The 26,116-nt window shown below is 39.3% G+C and overlaps 6 protein-coding genes, 1 long non-coding RNA gene and 1 pseudogene across 14 annotated transcripts; 5 read left to right on the top strand and 3 right to left on the bottom strand.

The window, feature by feature from the left end:
• The first annotated feature begins 180 nt into the window (after window positions 1-180).
• On the top strand, window positions 181-2,533 carry LOC120721978 (uncharacterized protein DDB_G0286591-like). Its single transcript, XM_040012660.1, has 3 exons — window positions 181-387; window positions 1,273-1,317; window positions 1,410-2,533. Exons 2-3 carry the CDS (start codon window positions 1,278-1,280, stop codon window positions 2,258-2,260), a joined length of 891 nt encoding a protein of 296 aa, XP_039868594.1. The 5' UTR covers window positions 181-387; window positions 1,273-1,277; the 3' UTR covers window positions 2,261-2,533.
• Window positions 2,534-5,135: 2,602 nt separating this feature from the next.
• Window positions 5,136-6,277, bottom strand: LOC120721991 (hepcidin-like). The gene is made up of 3 exons (XM_040012685.1): window positions 6,103-6,277; window positions 5,929-6,015; window positions 5,136-5,763 (listed from the first exon to the last, which is right to left on the bottom strand). The coding sequence occupies exons 1-3, from the start codon at window positions 6,184-6,186 to the stop codon at window positions 5,671-5,673; spliced, it is 264 nt and encodes an 87-aa protein (XP_039868619.1). The 5' UTR covers window positions 6,187-6,277; the 3' UTR covers window positions 5,136-5,670.
• A 505-nt stretch (window positions 6,278-6,782) lies between these two features.
• Window positions 6,783-9,147, bottom strand: LOC120721984. 6 transcript variants are annotated; one of them, XM_040012674.1, is made up of 6 exons: window positions 8,907-9,147; window positions 8,273-8,368; window positions 8,083-8,176; window positions 7,635-7,992; window positions 7,390-7,517; window positions 6,783-7,276 (listed from the first exon to the last, which is right to left on the bottom strand). In XM_040012674.1, exons 3-6 carry the CDS (start codon window positions 8,146-8,148, stop codon window positions 6,986-6,988), a joined length of 843 nt encoding a protein of 280 aa, XP_039868608.1. In that variant the 5' UTR covers window positions 8,149-8,176; window positions 8,273-8,368; window positions 8,907-9,147; the 3' UTR covers window positions 6,783-6,985. The 6 variants fall into 6 exon arrangements, 5 of the variants coding, with proteins under 5 accessions (XP_039868608.1, XP_039868607.1, XP_039868606.1 ...); XM_040012673.1 differs by having other exon boundaries at window positions 8,083-8,368; XM_040012672.1 differs by having other exon boundaries at window positions 8,083-9,147.
• Window positions 9,148-9,217: 70 nt separating this feature from the next.
• On the top strand, window positions 9,218-9,961 carry LOC120721996 (hepcidin-like). The gene is made up of 3 exons (XM_040012691.1): window positions 9,218-9,396; window positions 9,495-9,572; window positions 9,709-9,961. The coding sequence occupies exons 1-3, from the start codon at window positions 9,310-9,312 to the stop codon at window positions 9,802-9,804; spliced, it is 261 nt and encodes an 86-aa protein (XP_039868625.1). The 5' UTR covers window positions 9,218-9,309; the 3' UTR covers window positions 9,805-9,961.
• Window positions 9,962-10,353: 392 nt separating this feature from the next.
• LOC120721980 lies at window positions 10,354-15,213 on the top strand. Of its 3 annotated transcripts, none has more exons than XM_040012665.1 (3): window positions 10,354-10,402; window positions 13,986-14,030; window positions 14,123-15,213. In XM_040012665.1, exons 2-3 carry the CDS (start codon window positions 13,991-13,993, stop codon window positions 14,971-14,973), a joined length of 891 nt encoding a protein of 296 aa, XP_039868599.1. In that variant the 5' UTR covers window positions 10,354-10,402; window positions 13,986-13,990; the 3' UTR covers window positions 14,974-15,213. The 3 variants fall into 3 exon arrangements, with proteins under 3 accessions (XP_039868599.1, XP_039868600.1, XP_039868598.1); XM_040012666.1 differs by lacking the exon at window positions 10,354-10,402 and adding an exon at window positions 11,014-11,065; XM_040012664.1 differs by lacking the exon at window positions 10,354-10,402 and adding an exon at window positions 12,955-13,100.
• A 2,642-nt stretch (window positions 15,214-17,855) lies between these two features.
• On the bottom strand, window positions 17,856-18,982 carry LOC120721992 (hepcidin-like). The gene is made up of 3 exons (XM_040012687.1): window positions 18,817-18,982; window positions 18,643-18,729; window positions 17,856-18,477 (listed from the first exon to the last, which is right to left on the bottom strand). The coding sequence occupies exons 1-3, from the start codon at window positions 18,898-18,900 to the stop codon at window positions 18,385-18,387; spliced, it is 264 nt and encodes an 87-aa protein (XP_039868621.1). The 5' UTR covers window positions 18,901-18,982; the 3' UTR covers window positions 17,856-18,384.
• Window positions 18,983-19,294: 312 nt separating this feature from the next.
• Window positions 19,295-20,052, top strand: LOC120721998 (annotated as a pseudogene).
• A 1,130-nt stretch (window positions 20,053-21,182) lies between these two features.
• LOC120722002 lies at window positions 21,183-22,434 on the top strand. The gene is made up of 3 exons (XR_005693313.1): window positions 21,183-21,359; window positions 22,245-22,289; window positions 22,382-22,434. It is a non-coding gene; the product is annotated as an uncharacterized LOC120722002 (long non-coding RNA).
• The last annotated feature ends 3,682 nt before the right edge of the window (window positions 22,435-26,116 follow it).

Genomic DNA, 26,116 nt, shown 5'->3' with positions numbered 1-26,116 from the left:
GTGTCCTCATTATTGAGCTTTAATCCTGCATAAAGGCCAAGATGAATCTCTTAGAGTAGAACTTTACAGTAACTATTAGAATAAAAAAAAAACACACATTGACTGCTTTAGTTTTTAAGATTCACTTCTGTCTTAAGTATTTTTTGTCTCCATATAAAAGATATCAAAATCTGTGCATACAACTTGATGTAAAAAGAATCTATGTACATTCTGCAGTCTATGATGCTAGAATGACATCACAGCATTTAAACATGTTTTGAATGAAAACATCAGCATATGAAAACAAAACTGAAGAGACACTGCAACCGTATGAAGGAAGACGACTATTTAGTGAAATTTCTACATTTCCCTGAGGATTAACTGCTCTGTAACTTACCAAGAACTAAAGTAAGCTCAAATTTCATTTGGTTATAGACTTAAGATCATTTACTTAAATATAAAGCCTGATTTTCCTGCCTGCCAGGACAGTATTTATGTACTTTACATTGTGCAAGTCTAGACTATATTTTACATCATAGAGAGGATGATGTGGATCTATTATTCAGGAAAACAAATGAAGACTTAACTATTTGTCAGCTGTTGTAATATTTGACAAATTATACATAAATTAGAAAATGTTCTTAATCATATCTTAGAGTGACAGAAGCTCTGCTGTTAATCTTAGTATCTGCAGTTTTTACATGCTTACATAAACACACGCAGTTACTGTCCCTCCATTTAGAAAGACAGAGGCATCAGAGTGAGCATCATTCAACACAGACGCTCTCACAACACAAATCCTGACGTCGGTTTGCAATAAATGTAATTTAAAAAATTTACATTCATGCATGTTATATGCATTTTGTCCATTCCAAAGTTGTGAGTCTATACCAGCCAAAATGCTGTCTTTAGTTATTAACATTTGAAATGATGAAGGCACTTGAAAGTAACACAACATTAGCTGCCTTTCCAGAAAAAGACAAAAACCTTTCAGAAGTATGTAAGGTTTTGTGAGGTTTTCCTCCCAGGCTTCTAGACTTCTGATTGGCCAACATTTCTACACTGTTAGGATTTGGCATGTTCCTGACTTTGTTTTTAGGGTTTACATGTGGAAGGAGATATTTTTTCAAAACTGCACATGTGGACGGGATTTTTTCTAAACGAAAAAGGAAAATTTCCGTTTACAAAAATGCCCGTGTACGTGTGGACGTAGCCTAAAGTTATCACAAAAAAGCAAATTCGCTGAACATTCTGAGTTGTTTAGTGATCATTGTTGTTTTCTGTTCCTTGTAGTCAAAATGGATGGAAGCGGAGATGGATCACAAAATAACCGTAATGGTAAGCACATGTACTCAGTCGTAAAATTGATGAAAAACTGATTTTCAGCAGATATTTATGAATGCTAATTAAAAGATAAAATGATCTTGCAGGCCGACAGGTTAACCCAGAAATGTTTCCAAGAGGAGATCAGGAGCCAGCTTATGAACCTGTTGGTGGATTCTGGGGTTTACTGGAAAGACTTTATGTTAGTCTCTATGATATCCTTTTTTGGAGGCTGACTGAGCTACTAGATGAATTAGAGGATCGATATGATGTCTTCTATATTGACTTTCACAATGTCAATGACGGCAATGTCAACAATGTCAACAATCACAATATTAATGTGAGAGACAATAATGCCAATGTTGACAACAATGAACTGCATGATGATCATAATGCTGTTGTTGTTGTCGGCATTGAAAATGACGATTCTGATGAGGCATTTGAAGACTGTGAGGATGTTCACCCGTACGTCCCAGAAGAGGATCCTCAGCCAGGTGTATCCAGGAAGAGGTCTAGAGAGATGGATGTGGAAGATGTGGAGGCAAACAAAAGAATCAGATGGAGCGAGGAGTTTTCTGATGATGACTCTGACTTCATCTCTGCCTGTGACACTGATAGCGAGGGCTGTCCTCATCTTGGTAATATTGCTGATGAGGTACCGCTGTCTGTTGGATCCACGAAAAGGTCCAGAAAGGAAGATGGAGATGAAGAAGAGCCTAATAGCAAAAAATCCAGGTTCGCAAACTCTAATTCAGGGACCAGCTCAACTGTGTATGATCACTCTGAGAGCAGTAGTGATGAACTCTTTGAAGATGCCCATGAAGAGCCTGACAACCATGAAACCAGAGGCTCGAGTAAAAGGTCCCGAGAGGATTTGGAGGAAGAAGAGGAATACTTGCGCGTTTGCAAATTTCGAAGGTGTTCAAATGAGTCCACCAGCACCAGTGATGACAACTAACACTATTTCAACGGGATTTTTCTGTATCCTTTTAGTAGGCTGATGGCCTACTCAGGTGACCCTGAATCCTCCCTTGGTTTTGCTGCCATAAGTTGGGCATACACTGTGCAATTTTTTCAGTCGTGTTATTCAGCTCCTGTTCAAACTGTCCGATTGACTCGTAGGGGTTAGAAGTTCGTAGGTCACGATGCAGGGTCTCATACTATACGGCCCGGTGCTCTGTGCAACCTGAGTGCTCACACTGTGTGTCCATAGCATGAAGGTTATGGTAAAATGGTAAATGGCCTGTATTTATATAGCGCTTTACTAGTCCCTAAGGACCCCAAAGCGCTTTACATATCCAGTCATCCACCCATTCACACACACATTCACACACTGGTGATGGCAAGCTACATTGTAGCCACAGCCACCCTGGGGCGCACTGACAGAGGCGAGGCTGCCGGACACTGGCGCCACCGGGCCCTCAGGTTATAACACAAAATTTTACACTATTTTCACGGTTGTTGTGGTCGCGATAATTTTGTGAGGCCACATTGAAAAGGCTCGGATGAGCTTGGCAGTTCTACAAGTTGTGCCTCCATCGCTTGTGTCCGGATCACACGCTGCACTGCCGTGCTGTTCTGTCTTTTCGCTTTCATCTCTGTGTTTGCGCGTGCGCAGTGAGAGACGCTGCGTTGACACCCTCACAACGGCCGACAGGATTTCAAACAGGTTTGATTTTCTTACGACCAAACGACTGATGATCGGGAGCTGGTCGTGAGGTGTTAATCACTTCTCGTTACCCCATGTATACGATGCACGACACACGATTAAGGCCAAACTCGGGTCGATCCCCAAAACGGTCGCACGACTGAAAAATCGGCTCAAAATGGGCCAAAAATCGCACAGTGTATGTCCAGCATTAGGCGTAGGCTGCTGGGGGATTCCCATGATGCACTGGGTGTTTCTTCTTCACCCACTATGTGTTAATAGACCTCTCTGCACTGAATTGTACTTGTTGTTAACCTCTGGCTCTCTTCCACAGAATGTCTTTATCCTGTTTTCCTTCCCCCTCCCCAACCGGTCGCAGCAGATGGCCGCCCCTCCCTGAGCCTGGTTCTGCTGGAGGTTTCTTCCTGTTAAAAGGGAGTTTTTCCTTCCCACTGTCGCCAAAGTGCTTGCTCATAGGGGGTCATTTGATTGTTGGGTTTTTCTTTGTAAGTATACCTTACAATATAAAGCACCTTGAGGTGACTGTTACTGTGATTTGGCACTCTATAAAAAAATTGAATTGAATTTAAAATTGAATGGATGTGACTGTGTAGATTCCAAATCCAGCATGTCCAAATTAACACTGTCGGATTTGATTTCAACACTATTAAAGTGTCTGTATGGGTCCACACCAGAGAGTGTTAATTTAACTCTTTTTGGAGAGTTGGTACGTTAACTCTGATTTAGTGTTAAACACCAAATCTGTCTGGAGTTGATCATTTAACACTTGGTGTTAAGAGTTTATATATTAACTCTCAAAAGAGTATTTTAGTTTAACTACGTAAGAGTTTTCTTCTAATTAATTCTAAAAAGCGGGAATTTTACTGTTCTGAACTTCTAGAAATTTCTTTTGGAAATAAACATTTACTAAAAAGATGCAATGGTTTTTGAAAAACATTTATTCTGAACTGTGCACCACAATTTCAAAACATTTTCTGAAAGATGTAACAGTGTACATGTTCTCACTTTCATTAGAATTTTGTTTATCAAAAGGTCTGACATAGGTGAGCTGGTAAATGCAAATAACAGCATTCTCATCACTTATTTCTTCAATACAATATGCATGTCCTTCATTCATCACTTTGTGGAACTTCAACGCACTTCTGCTCTCCCCCATATTCCATCTTCACAAGCATATCCTATGTGGAGACTGAATAAAAATTAGTTGACACTAATTAATGGCACAAATAATCCAGTAATCAATTGCAGCACAGTAAAAAAAAGGAATCCTTTTTGAGCCATTACTTGTGTAAAGTGTTTTCCCAAAAGACAAGGACACAGGCAACAGGTAATACTGAACTAAATGCACATGGTTAAACTATTTATAAGAATTTGTTTAAAGAGATGGAATGGAGAACGTGGCTAGAGCTAGGAGTGTCAGCAGAGAGCAGGAACCAGAGGAAAAGCTATCGAGAGACTGATCACCTGGGTCGTGATGGGAACAGTCCAACGGGAATTCTGCATCAATCAGTCAGCGTGATGCCTAAAAGTTTATTCAGATGTAAATATATTAAATTTTTAAAATGAAGAATATGAAAAAAATCATTAGTGTTTTTAATGACACTGCATTTCATTCATGTGTCTCTATTGGACAGTGTTGTAGAAGTTACAGAAGATAGGAATCAGTTCCACCTTGGCCTGACGTTTGATCACGTTTGGTTGTTCTGGCTTTGAGCCTGTTTGTGATACGCTACATCCACATGATACAGCTACTCTAGCTTTTTTTGAAGTGTCGTGAAATATTTTTGTTTAAATGTTCTGCAGCACGGAGGCAGCGCACATACAGTACAGATATTATCTGAAACAGCATTACACAGTGTTACACCTACTTTACAGTTTCACCACAGTGCAACGTCTCTCAGTATTGTTGAGATGTTTTCTATTATTATGTCCAGTATCAAATTTCTGCTGTACGCAAATCTTTCTATTCTGTCTTTTTCTTCTGTGTGAGGGATTCCTGCATTAATCATGCAGCTTAGAAACTTCATATGCACACCGTGAAACACCTCCAAATAAATTCAGTGAAAGGTTGTCAAGATAAGGTTGTCTAAAACATTTATGAATGAACTTGTATAGAAAGTGTTTCTAGGAAACATTATCTAACACTTCTACATTCTTTAAAAAAAGTATGCTTGGTTTAACTTTCAAATAACCAATGAACCAGTCCATCAGCTCAAAGCTATTGTACATTACTGCATTTTTGTCATAATTAGTGGTAAAATTGAATGATGATGAGATGCTCCCTACTTATAATTACAAATATGGGAAAATATGCTCACTTTACTTTTGCTATCAATGGCTTGGCTCTATTAACAGGTTGTACCACATACGACATGGGCAAGAGTATGAGGCAACAACTCTTAACTGACATCAGCACAAAAACTGTACATCAGGAGCTTCATGTCACTGGTTTCCATTAATGTTTAATTCTTGTCAGACAGAAACAGAAACAGACAGCACATGTTGTAGTATAGTGACTCTGAACTTTTTAATATAATAACATACTGTTGTTCCAAATGCTTGGTACACTGTTCACTGTTACAGCAGGATGACCAGATGAAGAAACACTGTCAGACTTTAACAAATGCTAAGCAGTCAAATCATTTCATGTATAACAGTCTATAGTTAGTGGTTGATGTGAGAATCGCAGGTAGATATTCTCAGAATCTGCAGCACAATCCACAGACACCAGCATTGCAGCAGCCGCAGCAAAAGCGACACTTAATGCCACGCTTCTGTCTGTGGTATGGCATCTGTGTGAAAGAGGAGAAGAGCAGAGAGTTTATCTTCAGCTGCAAGTCACTTCATTGTTTCTAATTTTATGTAAAGCTGTGAGTGCACAGACTATTTTAAACATCTTCCTGCATTTGAGAGATCTCACAATTACTGTCTTCATTCATTTATTGAATTAAACTCACCACCCATGAGTCAGCTGATACCTCCTGATGTTCAGCAGCTGGACTGTCATTGCTCACAGCCTCTTGTAGCTCTTGCAGTTCTCGTACCTGTAGAGAAAGAAAACAGATCTTAGCATCTTCACAACAAATTCATGCAGAAGAAGCACATTACATGAATTTAACACAGTCTGTAACCTCAGCAAATGTGGCAGAGCTCTGCTGAATGCAAATACACATGAGTGCAACGGCCACTGCAACTGCAACACTGAACGTCTTCATCTTCAGGAGGTTTGAGTGGTTTAAGGTGGTCAGATCCTTTGACTCTCTTGTTGACTCTTGTCAGCTCCTTTGTGATGGTTGACTGAGGGAAAAGGTGCTGGTATTTATACTCATTTGCTCCACTGCTGCCTCGTCACTTAGAGTACAGCAGCTACTGTCGGGAACAGGCTTGCATCAATAGGACAGGGAAAACCCATATAGTTAAACATCCGAAGGTCAAAGTTCATGCCGACTGAGAAAAGTACAGATTTTCTCGTTCCTCAGGAATTTCCCATTCCCAGAATTTCATAGCACAGGAAAATATGGAGTTTTGCAATGTTCCTGAAATCAGGTACACAGTAAAAAACCAAGTGTCAATTTTACACTTACAGAGTTGATTTTAACTCTGCTTCAGATAACATTTGGTCCCACTCAAAATTAGAGTTAAATTTACTCTATGGCCAGTGTTAACTTTTCAGTGTTAATTGTACTCAATTTAGTGTAAAAATTAACAACAAAATGTGTAAAAATATTTAACACTGAGGGTTATTCACACTGTTCAGAGTAATTTGATTACACTTTATAGAGCTATTTTTACTCCAAGTTTAGTTTAATAATAACACTCTGATGTGTAATAATATATCATTTTTATTTCTCTGTAGTGTGATTTTTTCATATTCATCTTATGATGCTATATTACTAAATAACTGTGATCTATCCTGCATTATGGAAATAACAACAAATATACAGGTTAAAGTAACAGCATTTATTATGTTTCTCAATTCAGTGTCATTTAATTAACGTAACAAACCTTTACAATTCACAGTTCTATGATGCTCACTAGAGAAAGCAATATGACATTTCCCCAATGTCGTAGTTGCAGAAAAGTAACAAAGTTGGTCAGGGATGAACTGTATGATGTACCAAAGACATAATGGGCCCTAAAGAGTTCATCAAGGGCTCCTACTGAACCTCTCGCTTTACATGGAAGTGCATGCTTCTCAATCACAATGAAGGTGTGAATGCTGCTTCTTGTGGATCCCTGAGTAAGATGGTAGGGCTGACTGCTTCGGGTGATGTTGCCTAGATGCTGCTGTACACTGGTTCCAGCCTACAACAACACATTAAACAACAGTATTAAGTGACTATCCTCTGACAGTAGATTAGCTCAACTCACTGTCCATGAAAATAGAGGTGATGGAAAGTATATTTTAAACAACATACCTTTGGGAATTTGATGAGGTTATTGACAGCTTGAGATGCAGACATCTTTCCTGGTCTCTTTCGCCCTTGTGCAGATGGTGGTAGCAGATGTAGCAGCAGCAAGATAGTAGACAAGTCACTGTCCCAGCCTACAGACGAATAAACAAAGAATTATTCCAAAAATACATTGAATTGACAGAATTACCTATATAACCAACAATGGCAAATAAAAACAGTCACAATCATGCCATTCTCAACTTCAGTACCTGACTCAGCATTGCACATTAACTCTAAGAGCTCTGAGGTGGGGACAAGTCCATGACTTTCCTTTACAACCTTTGCTTTGAGATTGGTGAGCCACCTCTCCAAGAATTTGCTCCCAGTGACCTCACAAAACAGGAGTCGGAAATCTTGTTCTATCTGTAATGCAAAAATACAGAACATAGAGAGGTGTTTGATTGAATCCTGCCTACAAATTACATCAGTATCATTTAAATGATAAGTGAACTTACTTTTGGGAGATTTGCAAACTGAGACGCTTCTTTCCTCCACAGCTTTTCTTTGAATGGTCTTCAACCGCCATGCAATGTATCCTGAACTGCTCTCTGGATCGTAGTAATGTTTCTATGTAATTAAATAAACGAAGAAGGACTATGTTATCAACATTTCTGAGGGCAATTATGTATTTAATGTCGAAAAGTTCCCTTTACTTACATATCCATGTTGTAAATATGGGTCTTCCAGATATGGAGACAGAGCAACAATGCCCTGCGCATACATCACTCTTACGCTTTTAGGGGGAGATGTCCTAATGTATAAATTCAATAATTGGCATTAAACATCACAATTAAAAATAATACAATGTTTAAAATGTTTCTTTATATCTTACATTTTTGATTCTTACCCATGTTATTCTGTCATCTCAGCCTCTAGTGTGTTTCTCATCCATCTTCTGGTTGCATCTCTCAGAGATTTGGTTTTTGCGTACTCTTAAACCTTTCTATAAAATAGGAACATTACTTAATATTACTTAACATGTCATTAACATTGCTATCAGTTAATTTACACAAAATACATATTTCTTACTAAATAATGAGCAAAACTCTAAAGTAGTGTATGCCTTTGGCATTTGCTTAAAATAATATAAACCAGTAAAGTTAACTTTATGGTAATGTTACCCACTTTTTCTGAAAGTATGTTCGCTTATGTAAGCTAATTAGCGATTATTAGTTTACTGATAAACGGTAATTTAGTTGTTCAAACTGTGCGATTTGACATGTGACAATGATATTATTTAGACAGCATTTAGAAGAAATACATAGTTAAAATGTTTTAGGTTCATATTAACGCAGTGATAAGATAACGAACATCTTAACTTTTAGCAACTGCTAGCATGTAGCTACTGGAATGCCATTAAACCTATGGGTAAATGCTGCTAACATGTCCTCACTCGACATCAGTGAAACTATAAAGAGCTACTTAGTTTAAAAATACCTTTTAAACAATGTTACCAGTATGGGAATGTTAACTTCACTTACCTGACTGTGGCAGCTCTTCGGAGAAAATTCCCTGCGCATTAGAGCTCTGAGGCCACACACGCCTGCGGACTGGTAATAATCAACACTGTGTGGAGTGAAGTCTTCACTGCGTGACTAACAAACTTTACAATGACTTTTAACTCTGATGTTAGAGCTGGTTTACTCCTCATAGAGTTGTAAATACTCTATCTAGGTTAAAATAGGTTTACTCTGAAATATTGACACTCCATTTTTTACTGTGTAGAGTTAGGTAGAGCTGTGAGTGACGAGGCAGCAGGGGCCCAAATCAGTATAAATATCAGCACTTCTGCACACATTAACCATCAGACAGAAGGACTCAGCTCACAACAATCATCCGGACCAGGAGAAAGAGTCCAAGTTGAGCCTCTCAAAGCCTCCTAAGATGAAGACGTTCAGTGTTGCAGTTGCAGTGGCCGTCGTGCTCACATTCATTTGTGTCCAGCAGAGCTCTGCTGTCCCAGTCACTGAAGTAAGAACTTGACTTTAACCAAGTGTATTAGCTTACAAGCTGCAAATGTTTGTTTCAGTGCTACAATGTGGTTTCTACTGCACTCAATTCATTAACAGGAGCAGGAGCTGGAGGAGCCAATGAGCATGGACTATCCAGCAGCAGCACATGAGGAAGCATCAGTGGACTCATGGAAGGTAAGTAACACTAACTGAGTGAATGTGGCCAAATTACTTCAGCTAAATGAAAGTGTTTGTTAGAGCAGGTGAAAATAAAGAGCAGTGATGCTGCTGCAGATGAACTCTGTGCTCATGTCTCTTGTGTTTCCCACAGACGCTGTATAACAGCAGACACAAGCGTGGCATCAAGTGTCGCTTTTGCTGTGGCTGCTGCACCCCCGGTATCTGTGGAGTTTGCTGCAGGTTCTGAGGATTCCTGCTCCAACAACCACTCAGTATTAACAAACTGTATGTCACAGACAATGTGTGAGATTTTACTGTTTTAGTCACATTGTGTCCTCAGTTACTGCATCAACTACATGCTTGTATTACACAGTTTATCACAATAAACTTTATGGTCATTTAGATATAATGTGGATTTTTGTTGTCATTTTAAATGTCGTATTTTCCTTTGTTACATTTGTAAAACTGACTGCTATGCACCGTCCATCCATCAATTCATCCATCAAAGCTGCCATAGGGCTACAGGCAGGGTATATCCCGGACAGTGTTAACCAGTGTTGGGACTAATGCGTTATTAAGTAACGCGTTACAGTAACTACGTTATTATTGTGGTAACGAGCACGGTAACTAGTTATTATGCCAAAATCAGGAACGCGTTACTCGTTACTGGGATTTAGATAGGGTCGTTACTCGTTACTTCGTGTGGTGGCTATCGCGGAGCTTCCACAGATTCAGTAACATTAGCAAGTGGTGGAGGCCAGCAGGTGGAGGAGGGAAAGGGGAGGCAGGAGGAGGAGAGACCCGAAGCGGCCGCTAGTCCGAGTGTCAGGTGAACTGAACTTCAGGTAAGACGTTATGACCTGCAGTCTATCTGGGTCAGATATAAACCAAGTTTAGGTGGAGTTTATTTTCGTTATGCTGACTTTTTCGTACTGCGTGCTAGCTAGCATGACGGGGTTTCTATACAGCTGGGTGGGTGCTATGATGTTAATGATGTTGAACTTTACTTTGTTCATAGGTTAATTATTAGAGTTGCCAACCGTTCTCTAAAAAACGGAATCGTCTCGTATTCAGAGGAAATTATTACGCAATTCGTATTGAGGTGAAAAGGAACAGTTTGTCCCGGACTTCAGCTACAATGAAAAAGACACAAAGCTGGAGTTATTCTTTGCTGCACAGCTGCCTCTCATTCTCTCCCCTCCCCCTCTCCTGCTGCTACTTCAATCATGAAACTGATCAATGATCAGCTGATCGGCTTTTCCCTCTTGTTTATTTATCGCCCACTTTGCGCCAGAAAGAGGAAACCAGCGGATGTCGCGTTAAACAACAGCAGCACGTTTGGTCAGCTGTTGTTAGAATTTATTTAATATTAATTTCTAGTATCAGCTGATGTTTGCTGGAGCCACATCTGTAAGCTGCTGGTCATGATATCGTTTGGTTATCTGGTGAGAGGGAAACATGAAGATGAAACCAGGAGATGTCCTTACTGGATCATCAGAGCTGAACAGGTGATGGAGAAACAGGTTTTCCCTTTAGATGACATGAATGAGTTGAAGTTATGAACTGTTTCTGAGAGACAAATAACACCAGGATCCTTTTCTAAGTAGCTGACAGCTGGTAACTGTGCAGGGGCGGATCTAGCAAAGTGTTGCCAGGGGGCCAGGTAGGGCATTAAAAGGGAAAGGGGGGCACAAGGAAATACTTTCTTATTCTCATTTCAAATGTCTAGCTTTTAATAAATAATTATCTGAGTCTTACAACAAACGATTGATTGATTGATACATATATACCATCAAGACAGTGAACATCACTGTCACAACAGTGTTTGTTTTCATTCAAAGGCTTTATGATTTTTGCTATAATGGTGGGCCGGTCTCAAGTCAAAATGCCCGGGCTGATTTTTATCTCCCAGTCCAGCCCTGTATGCAGCTCATCTTCAGTCTGGTGTTACCTACATCTTCCTATTCAGAAGGCAGAATTTCTGAGTTCTGAGTACAATCAAAGCACCACGACTGCAGTTTTTGTGTTGGATGTAAAAAGCGCACATGACGCTGTGACGTAGGCTAGAATCATGGCGGCGGTCAACAACGGTCCAGGCGTGGGATTTCTATCGTGGAAATATGCACATTATTTTTTCCTTTGGTAGGTGGCACAGTGCACTTGTGGCAAGTAAGCAAGCTAGAAGACTGGCAGTCTTGCTGGGTATCCAGTTAGCAACACATTAACAAGAGAAGTCTGAGTAAAACCAAAGTTACTTTCCCTAGTAACTAGTTACTTTGAAAGTAACGAGTAACTTGAAGTAACTGAGTTACTTTTGATGGAAGTAACTAGTAATGTAACTAAGTTACTAATTTAAAGTAACTTACCCAACACTGGTGTTAACACATAGAGAGAAAAGCATTCATGATCACAGTAACCCCTGTAACTGATTCAAAATCACAATTTAACCAAACACCAAAGTGTTCTGACTTTGAGGGGAGACTCTCTAAAATATTCTATTTTTATTTCAAACACATACGCAGTTGGTTACATATGGTTAAAATGATTCAAATGCAGTAAATATATACATTTTTCATATAAATAGAGTCCATAACTTGATTATTGTCTGTAGCCCACATAATTAAACACTTTAGTTAGATAAAACATGTGAGTTTTGATGTTATGTACTGTATAGCCTGTGTAATAAATAAACATGTAGCCCAATAAGTATAAAATCCAGAAAGCTACACGACATGGGGCAGTTCATTTACAAAGACAAGTGTAGCTTGAGTTTCACACTGTTTTTTGTTAGAAAATAATCAAATTGTTAAATGCTTAAAGTACACAAAACGTCAGAAATCTACACTGTCATGAACAACAATGTAAACTAAATTTTTGGATTAACCCTCCGAAGTCTGAATCCCAGCTTGTGCACATCAACATCACTGATTTGCACAAATACAGTTTATAATGAAGACATGTTAAATATTAAGCACTGAAAACAGTTTGGTTGTTGTTGTTTGGAACGTCATTTAATGCATGTTGTTTTGTTGCCATAGTGATGCCTCCAGGGAAAAATTAGGGAGCAGAGCAAGAATAAGACTGTGGATATATGTTCTGATAGCTTTGGGTTCTCTTTGTTTTTGCCTAACAATCATAAAGAAATGTATTATATTTTGTGTGTGTCCTCATTATTGAGCTTTAATCCTGCATAAAGGCCAAGATGAATCTCTTAGAGTAGAACTTTACAGTAACTATTAGAATAAAAAAAAACCACACACATTGACTGCTTTAGTTTTTAAGTATGTCTTAAGTATTTTTTGTCTCCATATAAAAGATATCAAAATCTGTGCATACAACTTGATGTAAAAAGAATCTATGTACATTCCGCAGTCTATGATGCTAGAATGGCATCACAGCATTTAAACATGTTTTGAATGAAAACATCAGCATATGAAAACAAAACTGAAGAGACACTGCAACCGTATGAAGGAAGACGACTATTTAGTGAAATTTCTACATTTCCCTGAGGATTAACTGCTCTGTAACTTACCAAGAACTAAAGTAAGCTCAAATTTCATTTGGTTATAGACTTAAGATCATTTACTTAAATATAAAGCCTGATTTTCCTGCCTGCCAGGACAGTATTTATGTACTTTACATTGTGCAAGTCTAGACTATATTTTACATCATAGAGAGGATGATGTGGATCTATTATTCAGGAAAACAAATGAAGACTTAACTATTTGTCAGCTGTTGTAATATTTGACAAATTATACATAAATTAGAAAATGTTCTTAATCATATCTTAGAGTGACAGAAGCTCTGCTGTTAATCTTAGTATCTGCAGTTTTTACATGCTTACATAAACACACGCAGTTACTGTCCCTCCATTTAGAAAGACAGAGGCATCAGAGTGAGCATCATTCAACACAGACGCTCTCACAACACAAATCCTGACGTCGGTTTGCAATAAATGTAATTTAAAAAATTTACATTCATGCATGTTATATGCATTTTGTCCATTCCAAAGTTGTGAGTCTATACCAGCCAAAATGCTGTCTTTAGTTATTAACATTTGAAATGATGAAGGCACTTGAAAGTAACACAACATTAGCTGCCTTTCCAGAAAAAGACAAAAACCTTTCAGAAGTATGTAAGGTTTTGTGAGGTTTTCCTCCCAGGCTTCTAGACTTCTGATTGGCCAACATTTCTACACTGTTAGGATTTGGCATGTTCCTGACTTTGTTTTTAGGGTTTACATGTGGAAGGAGATATTTTTTCAAAACTGCACATGTGGACGGGATTTTTTCTAAACGAAAAAGGAAAATTTCCGTTTACAAAAATGCCCGTGTACGTGTGGACGTAGCCTAAAGTTATCACAAAAAAGCAAATTCGCTGAACATTCTGAGTTGTTTAGTGATCATTGTTGTTTTCTGTTCCTTGTAGTCAAAATGGATGGAAGCGGAGATGGATCACAAAATAACCGTAATGGTAAGCACATGTACTCAGTCGTAAAATTGATGAAAAACTGATTTTCAGCAGATATTTATGAATGCTAATTAAAAGATAAAATGATCTTGCAGGCCGACAGGTTAACCCAGAAATGTTTCCAAGAGGAGATCAGGAGCCAGCTTATGAACCTGTTGGTGGATTCTGGGGTTTACTGGAAAGACTTTATGTTAGTCTCTATGATATCCTTTTTTGGAGGCTGACTGAGCTACTAGATGAATTAGAGGATCGATATGATGTCTTCTATATTGACTTTCACAATGTCAATGACGGCAATGTCAACAATGTCAACAATCACAATATTAATGTGAGAGACAATAATGCCAATGTTGACAACAATGAACTGCATGATGATCATAATGCTGTTGTTGTTGTCGGCATTGAAAATGACGATTCTGATGAGGCATTTGAAGACTGTGAGGATGTTCACCCGTACGTCCCAGAAGAGGATCCTCAGCCAGGTGTATCCAGGAAGAGGTCTAGAGAGATGGATGTAGAAGATGTGGAGGCAAACAAAAGAATCAGATGGAGCGAGGAGTTTTCTGATGATGACTCTGACTTCATCTCTGCCTGTGACACTGATAGCGAGGGCTGTCCTCATCTTGGTAATATTGCTGATGAGGTACCGCTGTCTGTTGGATCCACGAAAAGGTCCAGAAAGGAAGATGGAGATGAAGAAGAGCCTAATAGCAAAAAATCCAGGCTCGCAAACTCTGATTCAGGGACCAGCTCAACTGTGTATGATCACTCTGAGAGCAGTAGTGATGAACTCTTTGAAGATGCCCATGAAGAGCCTGACAACCATGAAACCGGAGGCTCGAGTAAAAGGTCCCGAGATGATTTGGAGGAAGAAGAGGAATACTTGCGCGTTTGCAAATTTCGGAGGTGTTCAAATGAGTCCACCAGCACCTGTGATGACAACTAACACTATTTCAACGGGATTTTTCTGTATCCTTTTAGTAGGCTGATGGCCTACTCAGGTGACCCTGAATCCTCCCTTGGTTTTGCTGCCATAAGTTGGGCATACACTGTGCAATTTTTTCAGTCGTGTTATTCAGCTCCTGTTCAAACTGTCCGATTGACTCATAGGGGTTAGAAGTTCGTAGGTCACAATGCAGGGTCTCATACTATACGGCCCGATGCTCTGTGCAACCTGAGTGCTCACACTGTGTGTCCATAGCATGAAGGTTATGGTAAAATGGTAAATGGCCTGTATTTATATAGTGCTTTACTAGTCCCTAAGGACCCCAAAGCGCTTTACATATCCAGTCATCCACCCATTCACACACACATTCACACACTGGTGATGGCAAGCTACATTGTAGCCACAGCCACCCTGGGGCGCACTGACAGAGGCGAGGCTGCCGGACACTGGCGCCACCGGGCCCTCAGGTTATAACACAAAATTTTACACTATTTTCACGGTTGTTGTGGTCGCGATAATTTTGTGAGGCCACATTGAAAAGGCTCGGATGAGCTTGGCAGTTCTACAAGTTGTGCCTCCATCGCTTGTGTCCGGATCACACGCTGCACTGCCGTGCTGTTCTGTCTTTTCGCTTTCATCTCTGTGTTTGCGCGTGCGCAGTGAGAGACGCTGCGTTGACACCCTCACAACGGCCGACAGGATTTCAAACAGGTTTGATTTTCTTACGACCAAACGACTGATGATCGGGAGCTGGTCGTGAGGTGTTAATCACTTCTCGTTACCCCATGTATACGATGCACGACACACGATTAAGGCCAAACTCGGGTCGATCCCCAAAACGGTCGCACGACTGAAAAATCGGCTCAAAATGGGCCAAAAATCGCACAGTGTATGTCCAACATTAGGCGTAGGCTGCTGGGGGATTCCCATGATGCACTGGGTGTTTCTTCTTCACCCACTATGTGTTAATAGACCTCTCTGCACTGAATTGTACTTGTTGTTAACCTCTGGCTCTCTTCCACAGAATGTCTTTATCCTGTTTTCCTTCCCCCTCCCCAACCGGTCGCAGCAGATGGCCGCCCCTCCCTGAGCCTGGTTCTGCTGGAGGTTTCTTCCTGTTAAAAGGGAGTTTTTCCTTCCCACTGTCGCCAAAGTGCTTGCTCATAGGGGGTCATTTGATTGTTGGGTTTTTCTTTGTAAGTATACCTTACAATATAAAGCACCTTGAGGTGACTGTTACTGTGATTTGGCACTCTATAAAAAAATTGAATTGAATTTAAAATTGAATGGATGTGACTGTGTAGATTCCAAATCCAGCATGTCCAAATTAACACTGTCGGATTTGATTTCAACACTATTAAAGTGTCTGTATGGGTCCACACCAGAGAGTGTTAATTTAACTCTTTTTGGAGAGTTGGTACGTTAACTCTGATTTAGTGTTAAACACCAAATCTGTCTGGAGTTGATCATTTAACACTTGGTGTTAAGAGTTTATATATTAACTCTCAAAAGAGTATTTTAGTTTAACTACGTAAGAGTTTTCTTCTAATTAATTCTAAAAAGCGGGAATTTTACTGTTCTGAACTTCTAGAAATTTCTTTTGGAAATAAACATTTACTAAAAAGATGCAATGGTTTTTGAAAAACATTTATTCTGAACTGTGCACCACAATTTCAAAACATTTTCTGAAAGATGTAACAGTGTACATGTTCTCACTTTCATTAGAATTTTGTTTATCAAAAGGTCTGACATAGGTGAGCTGGTAAATGCAAATAACAGCATTCTCATCACTTATTTCTTCAATACAATATGCATGTCCTTCATTCATCCCTTTGTGGAACTTCAACGCACTTCTGCTCTCCCCCATATTCCATCTTCACAAGCATATCCTATGTGGAGACTGAATAAAAATTAGTTGACACTAATTAATGGCACAAATAATCCAGTAATCAATTGCAGCACAGTAAAAAAAAGGAATCCTTTTTGAGCCATTACTTGTGTAAAGTATTTTCCCAAAAGACAAGGACACAGGCAGCAGGTAATACTGAACTAAATGCACATGGTTAAACTATTTATAAGAATTTGTTTAAAGAGATGGAATGGAGAACGTGGCTAGAGCTAGGAGTGTCAGCAGAGAGCAGGAACCAGAGGAAAAGCTATCGAGAGACTGATCACCTGGGTCGTGATGGGAACAGTCCAACGGGAATTCTGCATCAATCAGTCAGCGTGATGCCTAAAAGTTTATTCAGATGTAAATATATTAAATTTTTAAAATGAAGAATATGAAAAAAATCATTAGTGTTTTTAATGACACTGCATTTCATTCATCTGTCTCTATTGGAAAGTGTTGTAGAAGTTACAGAAGATAGGAATCAGTTCCACCTTGGCCTGACGTTTGATCACGTTTGGTTGTTCTGGCTTTGAGCCTGTTTGTGATACACTACATCCACATGATACAGCTACTCTAGCTTTTTTTGAAGTGTCGTGAAATATTTTTGCTTAAATGTTCTGCAGCACGGAGGCAGCGCACATACAGTACAGATATTATCTGAAACAGCATTACACAGTGTTACACCTACTTTACAGTTTCACCACAGTGCAACGTCTCTCAGTATTGTTGAGATGTTTTCTATTATTATGTCCAGTATCAAATTTCTGCTGTACGCAAATCTTTCTATTCTGTCTTTTTCTTCTGTGTGAGGGATTCCTGCATTAATCATGCAGTTTAGAAACTTCATATGCACACCGTGAAAACACCTCCAAATAAATTCAGTGAAAGGTTGTCAAGATAAGGTTGTCTAAAACATTTATCAATGAACTTGTATAGAAAGTGTTTCTAGGAAACATTATCTAACACTTCTACATTCTTTAAAAAAAGTATGCTTGGTTTAACTTTCAAATAACCAATGAACCAGTCCATCAGCTCAAAGCTATTGTACATTACTGCATTTTTGTCATAATTAGTGGTAAAATTGAATGATGATGAGATGCTCCCTACTTATAATTACAAATATGGGAAAATATGCTCACTTTACTTTTGCTATCAATGGCTTGGCTCTATTAACAGGTTGTACCACATACGACATGGGCAAGAGTATGAGGCAACAACTCTTAACTGACATCAGCACAAAAACTGTACATCAGGAGCTTCATGTCACTGGTTTCCATTAATGTTTAATTCTTGTCAGACAGAAACAGAAACAGACAGCACATGTTGTAGTATAGTGACTCTGAACTTTTTAATATAATAACATACTGTTGTTCCAAATGCTTGGTACACTGTTCACTGTTACAGCAGGATGACCAGATGAAGAAACACTGTCAGACTTTAACAAATGCTAAGCAGTCAAATAATTTCATGTATAAGAGTCAATATTTAGTGGTTGATGTGAGAATCGCAGGTAGATATTCTCAGAATCTGCAGCACAATCCACAGACACCAGCATTGCAGCAGCCGCAGCAAAAGCGACACTTAATGCCACGCTTCTGTCTGTGGTATGGCATCTGTGTGAATAAGGGGAAGAGCAGAGAGTTTATCTTCAGCTGCAAGTCACTTCATTGTTTCTGATTTTATGTAAAACTGTGAGTGCACAGACTATTTTAAACATCTTCCTGCATTTGAGAGATCTCACAATTACTGTCTTCATTCATTTATTGAATTAAACTCACCACCCATGAGTCAGCTGATACCTCCTGATGTTCAGCAGCTGGACTGTCATTGCTCACAGCCTCTTGTAGCTCTTGCAGTTCTCTTATCTGTAGAGAAAGAAAACAGATCTTAGCATCTTCACAACAAATTCATGCAGAAGAAGCACATTACATGAATTTAACACAGTCTGTAACCTCAGCAAATGTGGCAGAGCTCTGCTGAATGCAAATACACATGAGTGCAACGGCCACTGCAACTGCAACACTGAACGTCTTCATCTTCAGGAGGTTTGAGTGGTTTAAGGTGGTCAGATCCTTTGACTCTCTCGTTGACTCTTGTCAGCTCCTTTGTGATGGTTGACTGAGGGAAAAGGTGCTGGTATTTATACTCATTTGCTCCACTGCTGCCTCGTCACTTAGAGTACAGCAGCTACTGTCAGGAACAGGCTTGCATCAATAGGACAGGGAAAACCCATATAGTTAAACATCCGAAGGTCAAAGTTCATGCCGACTGAGAAAAGTACATATTTTCTCGTTCCTCAGGAATTTCCCATTCCCAGAATTTCATAGCACAGGAAAATACGGAGTTTTGCAATGTTCCTGAAATCAGGTAGAGTTAGGTAGAGCTGTGAGTGACGAGGCAGCAGGGGCCCAAATCAGTATAAATATCAGCACTTCTGCACACATTAACCATCAGACAGAAGGACTCAGCTCACAACAATCATCCGGACCAGGAGAAAGAGTCCAAGTTGAGCCTCTCAAAGCCTCCTAAGATGAAGACGTTCAGTGTTGCAGTTGCAGTGGCCGTCGTGCTCACATTCATTTGTGTCCAGCAGAGCTCTGCTGTCCCAGTCACTGAAGTAAGAACTTGACTTTAACCAGTGTATTATCTTACAAGCTGCAAATGTTTGTTTCAGTGCTACAATGTGGTTTCTACTGCACTCAATTCATTAACAGGAGCAGGAGCTGGAGGAGCCAATGAGCATGGACTATCCAGCAGCAGCACATGAGGAAGCATCAGTGGACTCATGGAAGGTAAGTAACACTAACTGAGTGAAGGTGGCCAAATTACTTCAGCTAAATGAAAGTGTTTGTTAGAGCAGGTGAAAATAAAGAGCAGTGATGCTGCTGCAGATGAACTCTGTGCTCATGTCTCTTGTGTTTCCCACAGACGCTGTATAACAGCAGACACAAGCGTGGCATCAAGTGTCGCTTTTTGCTGTGGCTGCTGCACCCCCGGTATCTGTGGAGTTTGCTGCAGGTTCTGAGGATTCCTGCTCCAACAACCACTCAGTATTAACAAACTGTATGTCACAGACAATGTGTGAGATTATACTGTTTTAGTAACATTGTGTCCTCAGTTACTGCATCAACTACATGCTTGTATTACACAGTTTATCACAATAAACTTTATGGTCATTTAGATATAATGTGGATTTTTGTTGTCATTTTAAATGTCGTATTTTCCTTTGTTACATTTGTAAAACTGACTGCTATGCACCGTCCATCCATCAATTCATCCATCAAAGCTGCCATAGGGCTACAGGCAGGGTATATCCTGGACAGTGTTAACACATAGAGAGAAAAGCATTCATGATCACAGTAACCCCTGTAACTGATTCAAAATCACAATTTAACCAAACACCAAAGTGTTCTGACTTTGAGGGGAGACTCTCCAAAATATTCTATTTTTATTTCAAACACATACGCAGTTGGTTACATATGGTTAAAATGATTCAAATGCAGTAAATATATACATTTTTCATATAAATAGAGTCCATAACTTGATTATTGTCTGTAGCCCACATAATTAAACACTTTAGTTAGATAAAACATGTGAGTTTTGATGTTATGTACTGTATAGCCTGTGTAATAAATAAACATGTAGCCCAATAAGTATAAAATCCAGAAAGCTACACGACATGGGGCAGTTCATTTACAAACACAAGTGTAGCTTGAGTTTCACACTGTTTTTTGTTAGAAAATAATCAAATTGTTAAATGCTTAAAGTACACAAAACGTCAGAAATCTACACTGTCATGAACAACAATGTAAACCTAATTTTTGGATTAACCCTCCGAAGTCTGAATCCCAGCTTGTGCACATCAACATCACTGATTTGCACAAATACAGTTTATAATGAAGACATGTTAAATATTAAGCACTGAAAACAGTTTGGTTGTTGTTGTTTGGAACGTCATTTAATGCATGTTGTTTTGTTGCCATAGTGATGCCTCCAGGGAAAAATTAGGGAGCAGAGCAAGAATAAGACTGTGGATATATGTTCTGATAGCTTTGGGTTCTCTTTGTTTTTGCCTAACAATCATAAAGAAATGTATTATATTTTGTGTGTGTCCTCATTATTGAGCTTTAATCCTGCATAAAGGCCAAGATGAATCTCTTAGAGTAGAACTTTACAGTAACTATTAGAATAAAAAAAAAAACACACATTGACTGCTTTAGTTTTTAAGATTCACTTCTGTCTTAGTATTTTTTGTCTCCATATAAAAGATATCAAAATCTGTGCATACAACTTGATGTAAAAAGAATCTATGTACATTCTGCAGTCTATGATGCTAGAATGACATCACAGCATTTAAACATGTTTTGAATGAAAACATCAGCATATGAAAACAAAACTGAAGAGACACTGCAACCGTATGAAGGAAGACGACTATTTAGTGAAATTTCTACATTTCCCTGAGGATTAACTGCTCTGTAACTTACCAAGAACTAAAGTAAGCTCAAATTTCATTTGGTTATAGACTTAAGATCATTTACTTAAATATAAAGCCTGATTTTCCTGCCTGCCAGGACAGTATTTATGTACTTTACATTGTGCAAGTCTAGACTATATTTTACATCATAGAGAGGATGATGTGGATCTATTATTCAGGAAAACAAATGAAGACTTAACTATTTGTCAGCTGTTGTAATATTTGACAAATTATACATAAATTAGAAAATGTTCTTAATCATATCTTAGAGTGACAGAAGCTCTGCTGTTAATCTTAGTATCTGCAGTTTTTACATGCTTACATAAACACACGCAGTTACTGTCCCTCCATTTAGAAAGACAGAGGCATCAGAGTGAGCATCATTCAACACAGACGCTCTCACAACACAAATCCTGACGTCGGTTTGCAATAAATGTAATTTAAAAAATTTACATTCATGTATGCTATATGCATTTTGTCCATTCCAAAGTTGTGAGTCTATACCAGCCAAAATGCTGTCTTTAGTTATTAACATTTGAAATGATGAAGGCACTTGAAAGTAACACAACATTAGCTGCCTTTCCAGAAAAAGACAAAAACCTTTCAGAAGTATGTAAGGTTTTGTGAGGTTTTCCTCCCAGGCTTCTAGACTTCTGATTGGCCAACATTTCTACACTGTTAGGATTTGGCATGTTCCTGACTTTGTTTTTAGGGTTTACATGTGGAAGGAGATATTTTTTCAAAACTGCACATGTGGACGGGATTTTTTCTAAACGAAAAAGGAAAATTTCCGTTTACAAAAATGCCCGTGTACGTGTGGACGTAGCCTAAAGTTATCACAAAAAAGCAAATTCGCTGAACATTCTGAGTTGTTTAGTGATCATTGTTGTTTTCTGTTCCTTGTAGTCAAAATGGATGGAAGCGGAGATGGATCACAAAATAACCGTAATGGTAAGCACATGTACTCAGTCGTAAAATTGATGAAAAACTGATTTTCAGCAGATATTTATGAATGCTAATTAAAAGATAAAATGATCTTGCAGGCCGACAGGTTAACCCAGAAATGTTTCCAAGAGGAGATCAGGAGCCAGCTTACTGAACCTGTTGGTGGATTCTGGGGTTTACTGGAAAGACTTTATGTTAGTCTCTATGATATCCTTTTTGGAGGCTGACTGAGCTACTAGATGAATTAGAGGATCGATATGATGTCTTCTATATTGACTTTCACAATGTCAATGACGGCAATGTCAACAATGTCAACAATCACAATATTAATGTGAGAGACAATAATGCCAATGTTGACAACAATGAACTGCATGATGATCATAATGCTGTTGTTGTTGTCGGCATTGAAAATGACGATTCTGATGAGGCATTTGAAGACTGTGAGGATGTTCACCCGTACGTCCAGGAAGAGGATCCTCAGCCAGGTGTATCCAGGATAGAGGTCTAGAGAGATGGATGTGGAAGATGTGGAGGCAAACAAAAGAATCAGATGGAGCGAGGAGTTTTCTGATGATGACTCTGACTTCATCTCTGCCTGTGACACTGATAGCGAGGGCTGTCCTCATCTTGTAATATTGCTGATGAGGTACCGCTGTCTGTTGGATCCACGAAAAGGTCCAGAAAGGAAGATGGAGATGAAGAAGAGCCTAATAGCAAAAAATCCAGGTTCGCAAACTCTAATTCAGGGACCAGCTCAACTGTGTATGATCACTCTGAGAGCAGTAGTGATGAACTCTTTGAAGATGCCCATGAAGAGCCTGACAACCATGAAACCGGAGGCTCGAGTAAAAGGTCCCGAGAGGATTTGGAGGAAGAAGAGGAATACTTGCGCGTTTGCAAATTTCGAAGGTGTTCAAATGAGTCCACCAGCACAGTGATGACAACTAACACTATTTCAACGGGATTTTTTCTGTATCCTTTTAGTAGGCTGATGGCCTACTCAGGTGACCCTGAATCCTCCCTTGGTTTTGCTGCCATAAGTTGGGCATACACTGTGCAATTTTTTCAGTCGTGTTATTCAGCTCCTGTTCAAACTGTCCGATTGACTCGTAGGGGTTAGAAGTTCGTAGGTCACGATGCAGGGTCTCATACTATACGGCCCGGTGCTCTGTGCAACCTGAGTGCTCACACTGTGTGTCCATAGCATGAAGGTTATGGTAAAATGGTAAATGGCCTGTATTTATATAGCGCTTTACTAGTCCCTAAGGACCCCAAAGCGCTTTACATATCCAGTCATCCACCCATTCACACACACATTCACACACTGGTGATGGCAAGCTACATTGTAGCCACAGCCACCCTGGGGCGCACTGACAGAGGCGAGGCTGCCGGACACTGGCGCCACCGGGCCCTCAGGTTATAACACAAAATTTTACACTATTTTCACGGTTGTTGTGGTCGCGATAATTTTGTGAGGCCACATTGAAAAGGCTCGGATGAGCTTGGCAGTTCTACAAGTTGTGCCTCCATCGCTTGTGTCCGGATCACACGCTGCACTGCCGTGCTGTTCTGTCTTTTCGCTTTCATCTCTGTGTTTGCGCGGTGCGCAGTGAGAGACGCTGCGTTGACACCCTCACAACGGCCGACAGGATTTCAAACAGGTTTGATTTTCTTACGACCAAACGACTGATGATCGGGAGCTGGTCGTGAGGTGTTAATCACTTCTCGTTACCCCATGTATACAATGCACGACACACGATTAAGGCCAAACTCGGGTCGATCCCCAAAACGGTCGCACGACTGAAAAATCGGCTCAAAATGGGCCAAAAATCGCACAGTGTATGTCCAACATTAGGCGTAGGCTGCTGGGGGATTCCCATGATGCACTGGGTGTTTCTTCTTCACCCACTATGTGTTAATAGACCTCTCTGCACTGAATTGTACTTGTTGTTAACCTCTGGCTCTCTTCCACAGAATGTCTTTATCCTGTTTTCCTTCCCCCTCCCCAACCGGTCGCAGCAGATGGCCGCCCCTCCCTGAGCCTGGTTCTGCTGGAGGTTTCTTCCTGTTAAAAGGGAGTTTTTCCTTCCCACTGTCGCCAAAGTGCTTGCTCATAGGGGGTCATTTGATTGTTGGGTTTTTCTTTGTAAGTATACCTTACAATATAAAGCACCTTGAGGTGACTGTTACTGTGATTTGGCACTCTATAAAAAAATTGAATTGAATTTAAAATTGAATGGATGTGACTGTGTAGATTCCAAATCCAGCATGTCCAAATTAACACTGTCGGATTTGATTTCAACACTATTAAAGTGTCTGTATGGGTCCACACCAGAGAGTGTTAATTTAACTCTTTTTGGAGAGTTGGTACGTTAACTCTGATTTAGTGTTAAACACCAAAATCTGTCTGGAGTTGATCATTTAACACTTGGTGTTAAGAGTTTATATATTAACTCTCAAAAGAGTATTTTAGTTTAACTACGTAAGAGTTTTCTTCTAATTAATTCTAAAAAGCGGGAATTTTACTGTTCTGAACTTCTAGAAATTTCTTTGGAAATAAACATTTACTAAAAGATGCAATGGTTTTGAAAAAACATTTATTCTGAACTGTGCACCACAATTTCAAAACATTTTCTGAAAGATGTAACAGTGTACATGTTCTCACTTTCATTAGAATTTTGTTTATCAAAAGGTCTGACATAGGTGAGCTGGTAAATGCAAATAACAGCATTCTCATCACTTATTTCTTCAATACAATAGGCATGTCCTTCATTCATCCTTTGTGGAACTTCAACGCACTTCTGCTCTCCCCCATATTCCATCTTCACAAGCATATCCTATGTGGAGACTGAATAAAAATTAGTTGACACTAATTAATGGCACAAATAATCCAGTAATCAATTGCAGCACAGTAAAAAAAAAGGAATCCTTTTTGAGCCATTACTTGTGTAAAGTATTTTCCCAAAAGACAAGGACACAGGCAACAGGTAATACTGAACTAAATGCACATGGTTAAACTATTTATAAGAATTGTTTAAAGAGATGGAATGGAGAACGTGGCTAGAGCTAGGAGTGTCAGCAGAGAGCAGGAACCAGAGGAAAGCTATCGAGAGACTGATCACCTGGGTCGTGATGGAACAGTCCAACGGGAATTCTGCATCAATCAGTCAGCGCGATGCCTAAAAGTTTATTCAGATGTAAATATATTAAATTTTTTAAATGAAGAATATGAAAAAAAATCATTAGTGTTTTTAATGACACTGCATTTCATTCATGTGTCTCTATTAGACAGTGTTGTAGAAGTTACAGAAGATAGGAATCAGTTCCACCTTGGCCTGACGTTTGATCACGTTTGGTTGTTCTGGCTTTGAGCCTGTTTGTGATACACTACATCCACATGATACAGCTACTCTAGCTTTTTTTGAAGTGTCGTGAAATATTTTTGCTTAAATGTTCTGCAGCACGGAGGCAGCGCACATACAGTACAGATACTATCTGAAACAGCATACACAGTGTTACACCTACTTTACAGTTTCACACAGGTGCAACGTCTCTCAGTATTGTTGAGATGTTTTCTATTATTATGTCCAGTATCAAATTCTGCTGTACGCAAATCTTTCTATTCTGTCTTTTTCTTCTGTGTGAGGGATTCCTGCATTAATCATGCAGTTTAGAAACTTCATATGCACAACCATGAAAACACCTCCAAATAAATTCAGTGAAAGGTTGTCAAGATAAGGTTGTCTAAAACATTTATGAATGAACTTGTATAGAAAGTGTTTCTAGGAAACATTATCTAACACTTCTACATTCTTTAAAAAGTATGCTTGGTT

The sequence above is a fragment of the Simochromis diagramma genome, unplaced genomic scaffold, assembly GCF_900408965.1.
Source record: "Simochromis diagramma unplaced genomic scaffold, fSimDia1.1 OVJJ01000618.1, whole genome shotgun sequence".
NCBI classification, from domain to species: Eukaryota; Metazoa; Chordata; class Actinopteri; order Cichliformes; family Cichlidae; genus Simochromis; species Simochromis diagramma.
Note: the sequence above shows the minus strand (reverse complement) of the source record. Positions and strands in the feature narration are given on the sequence as shown.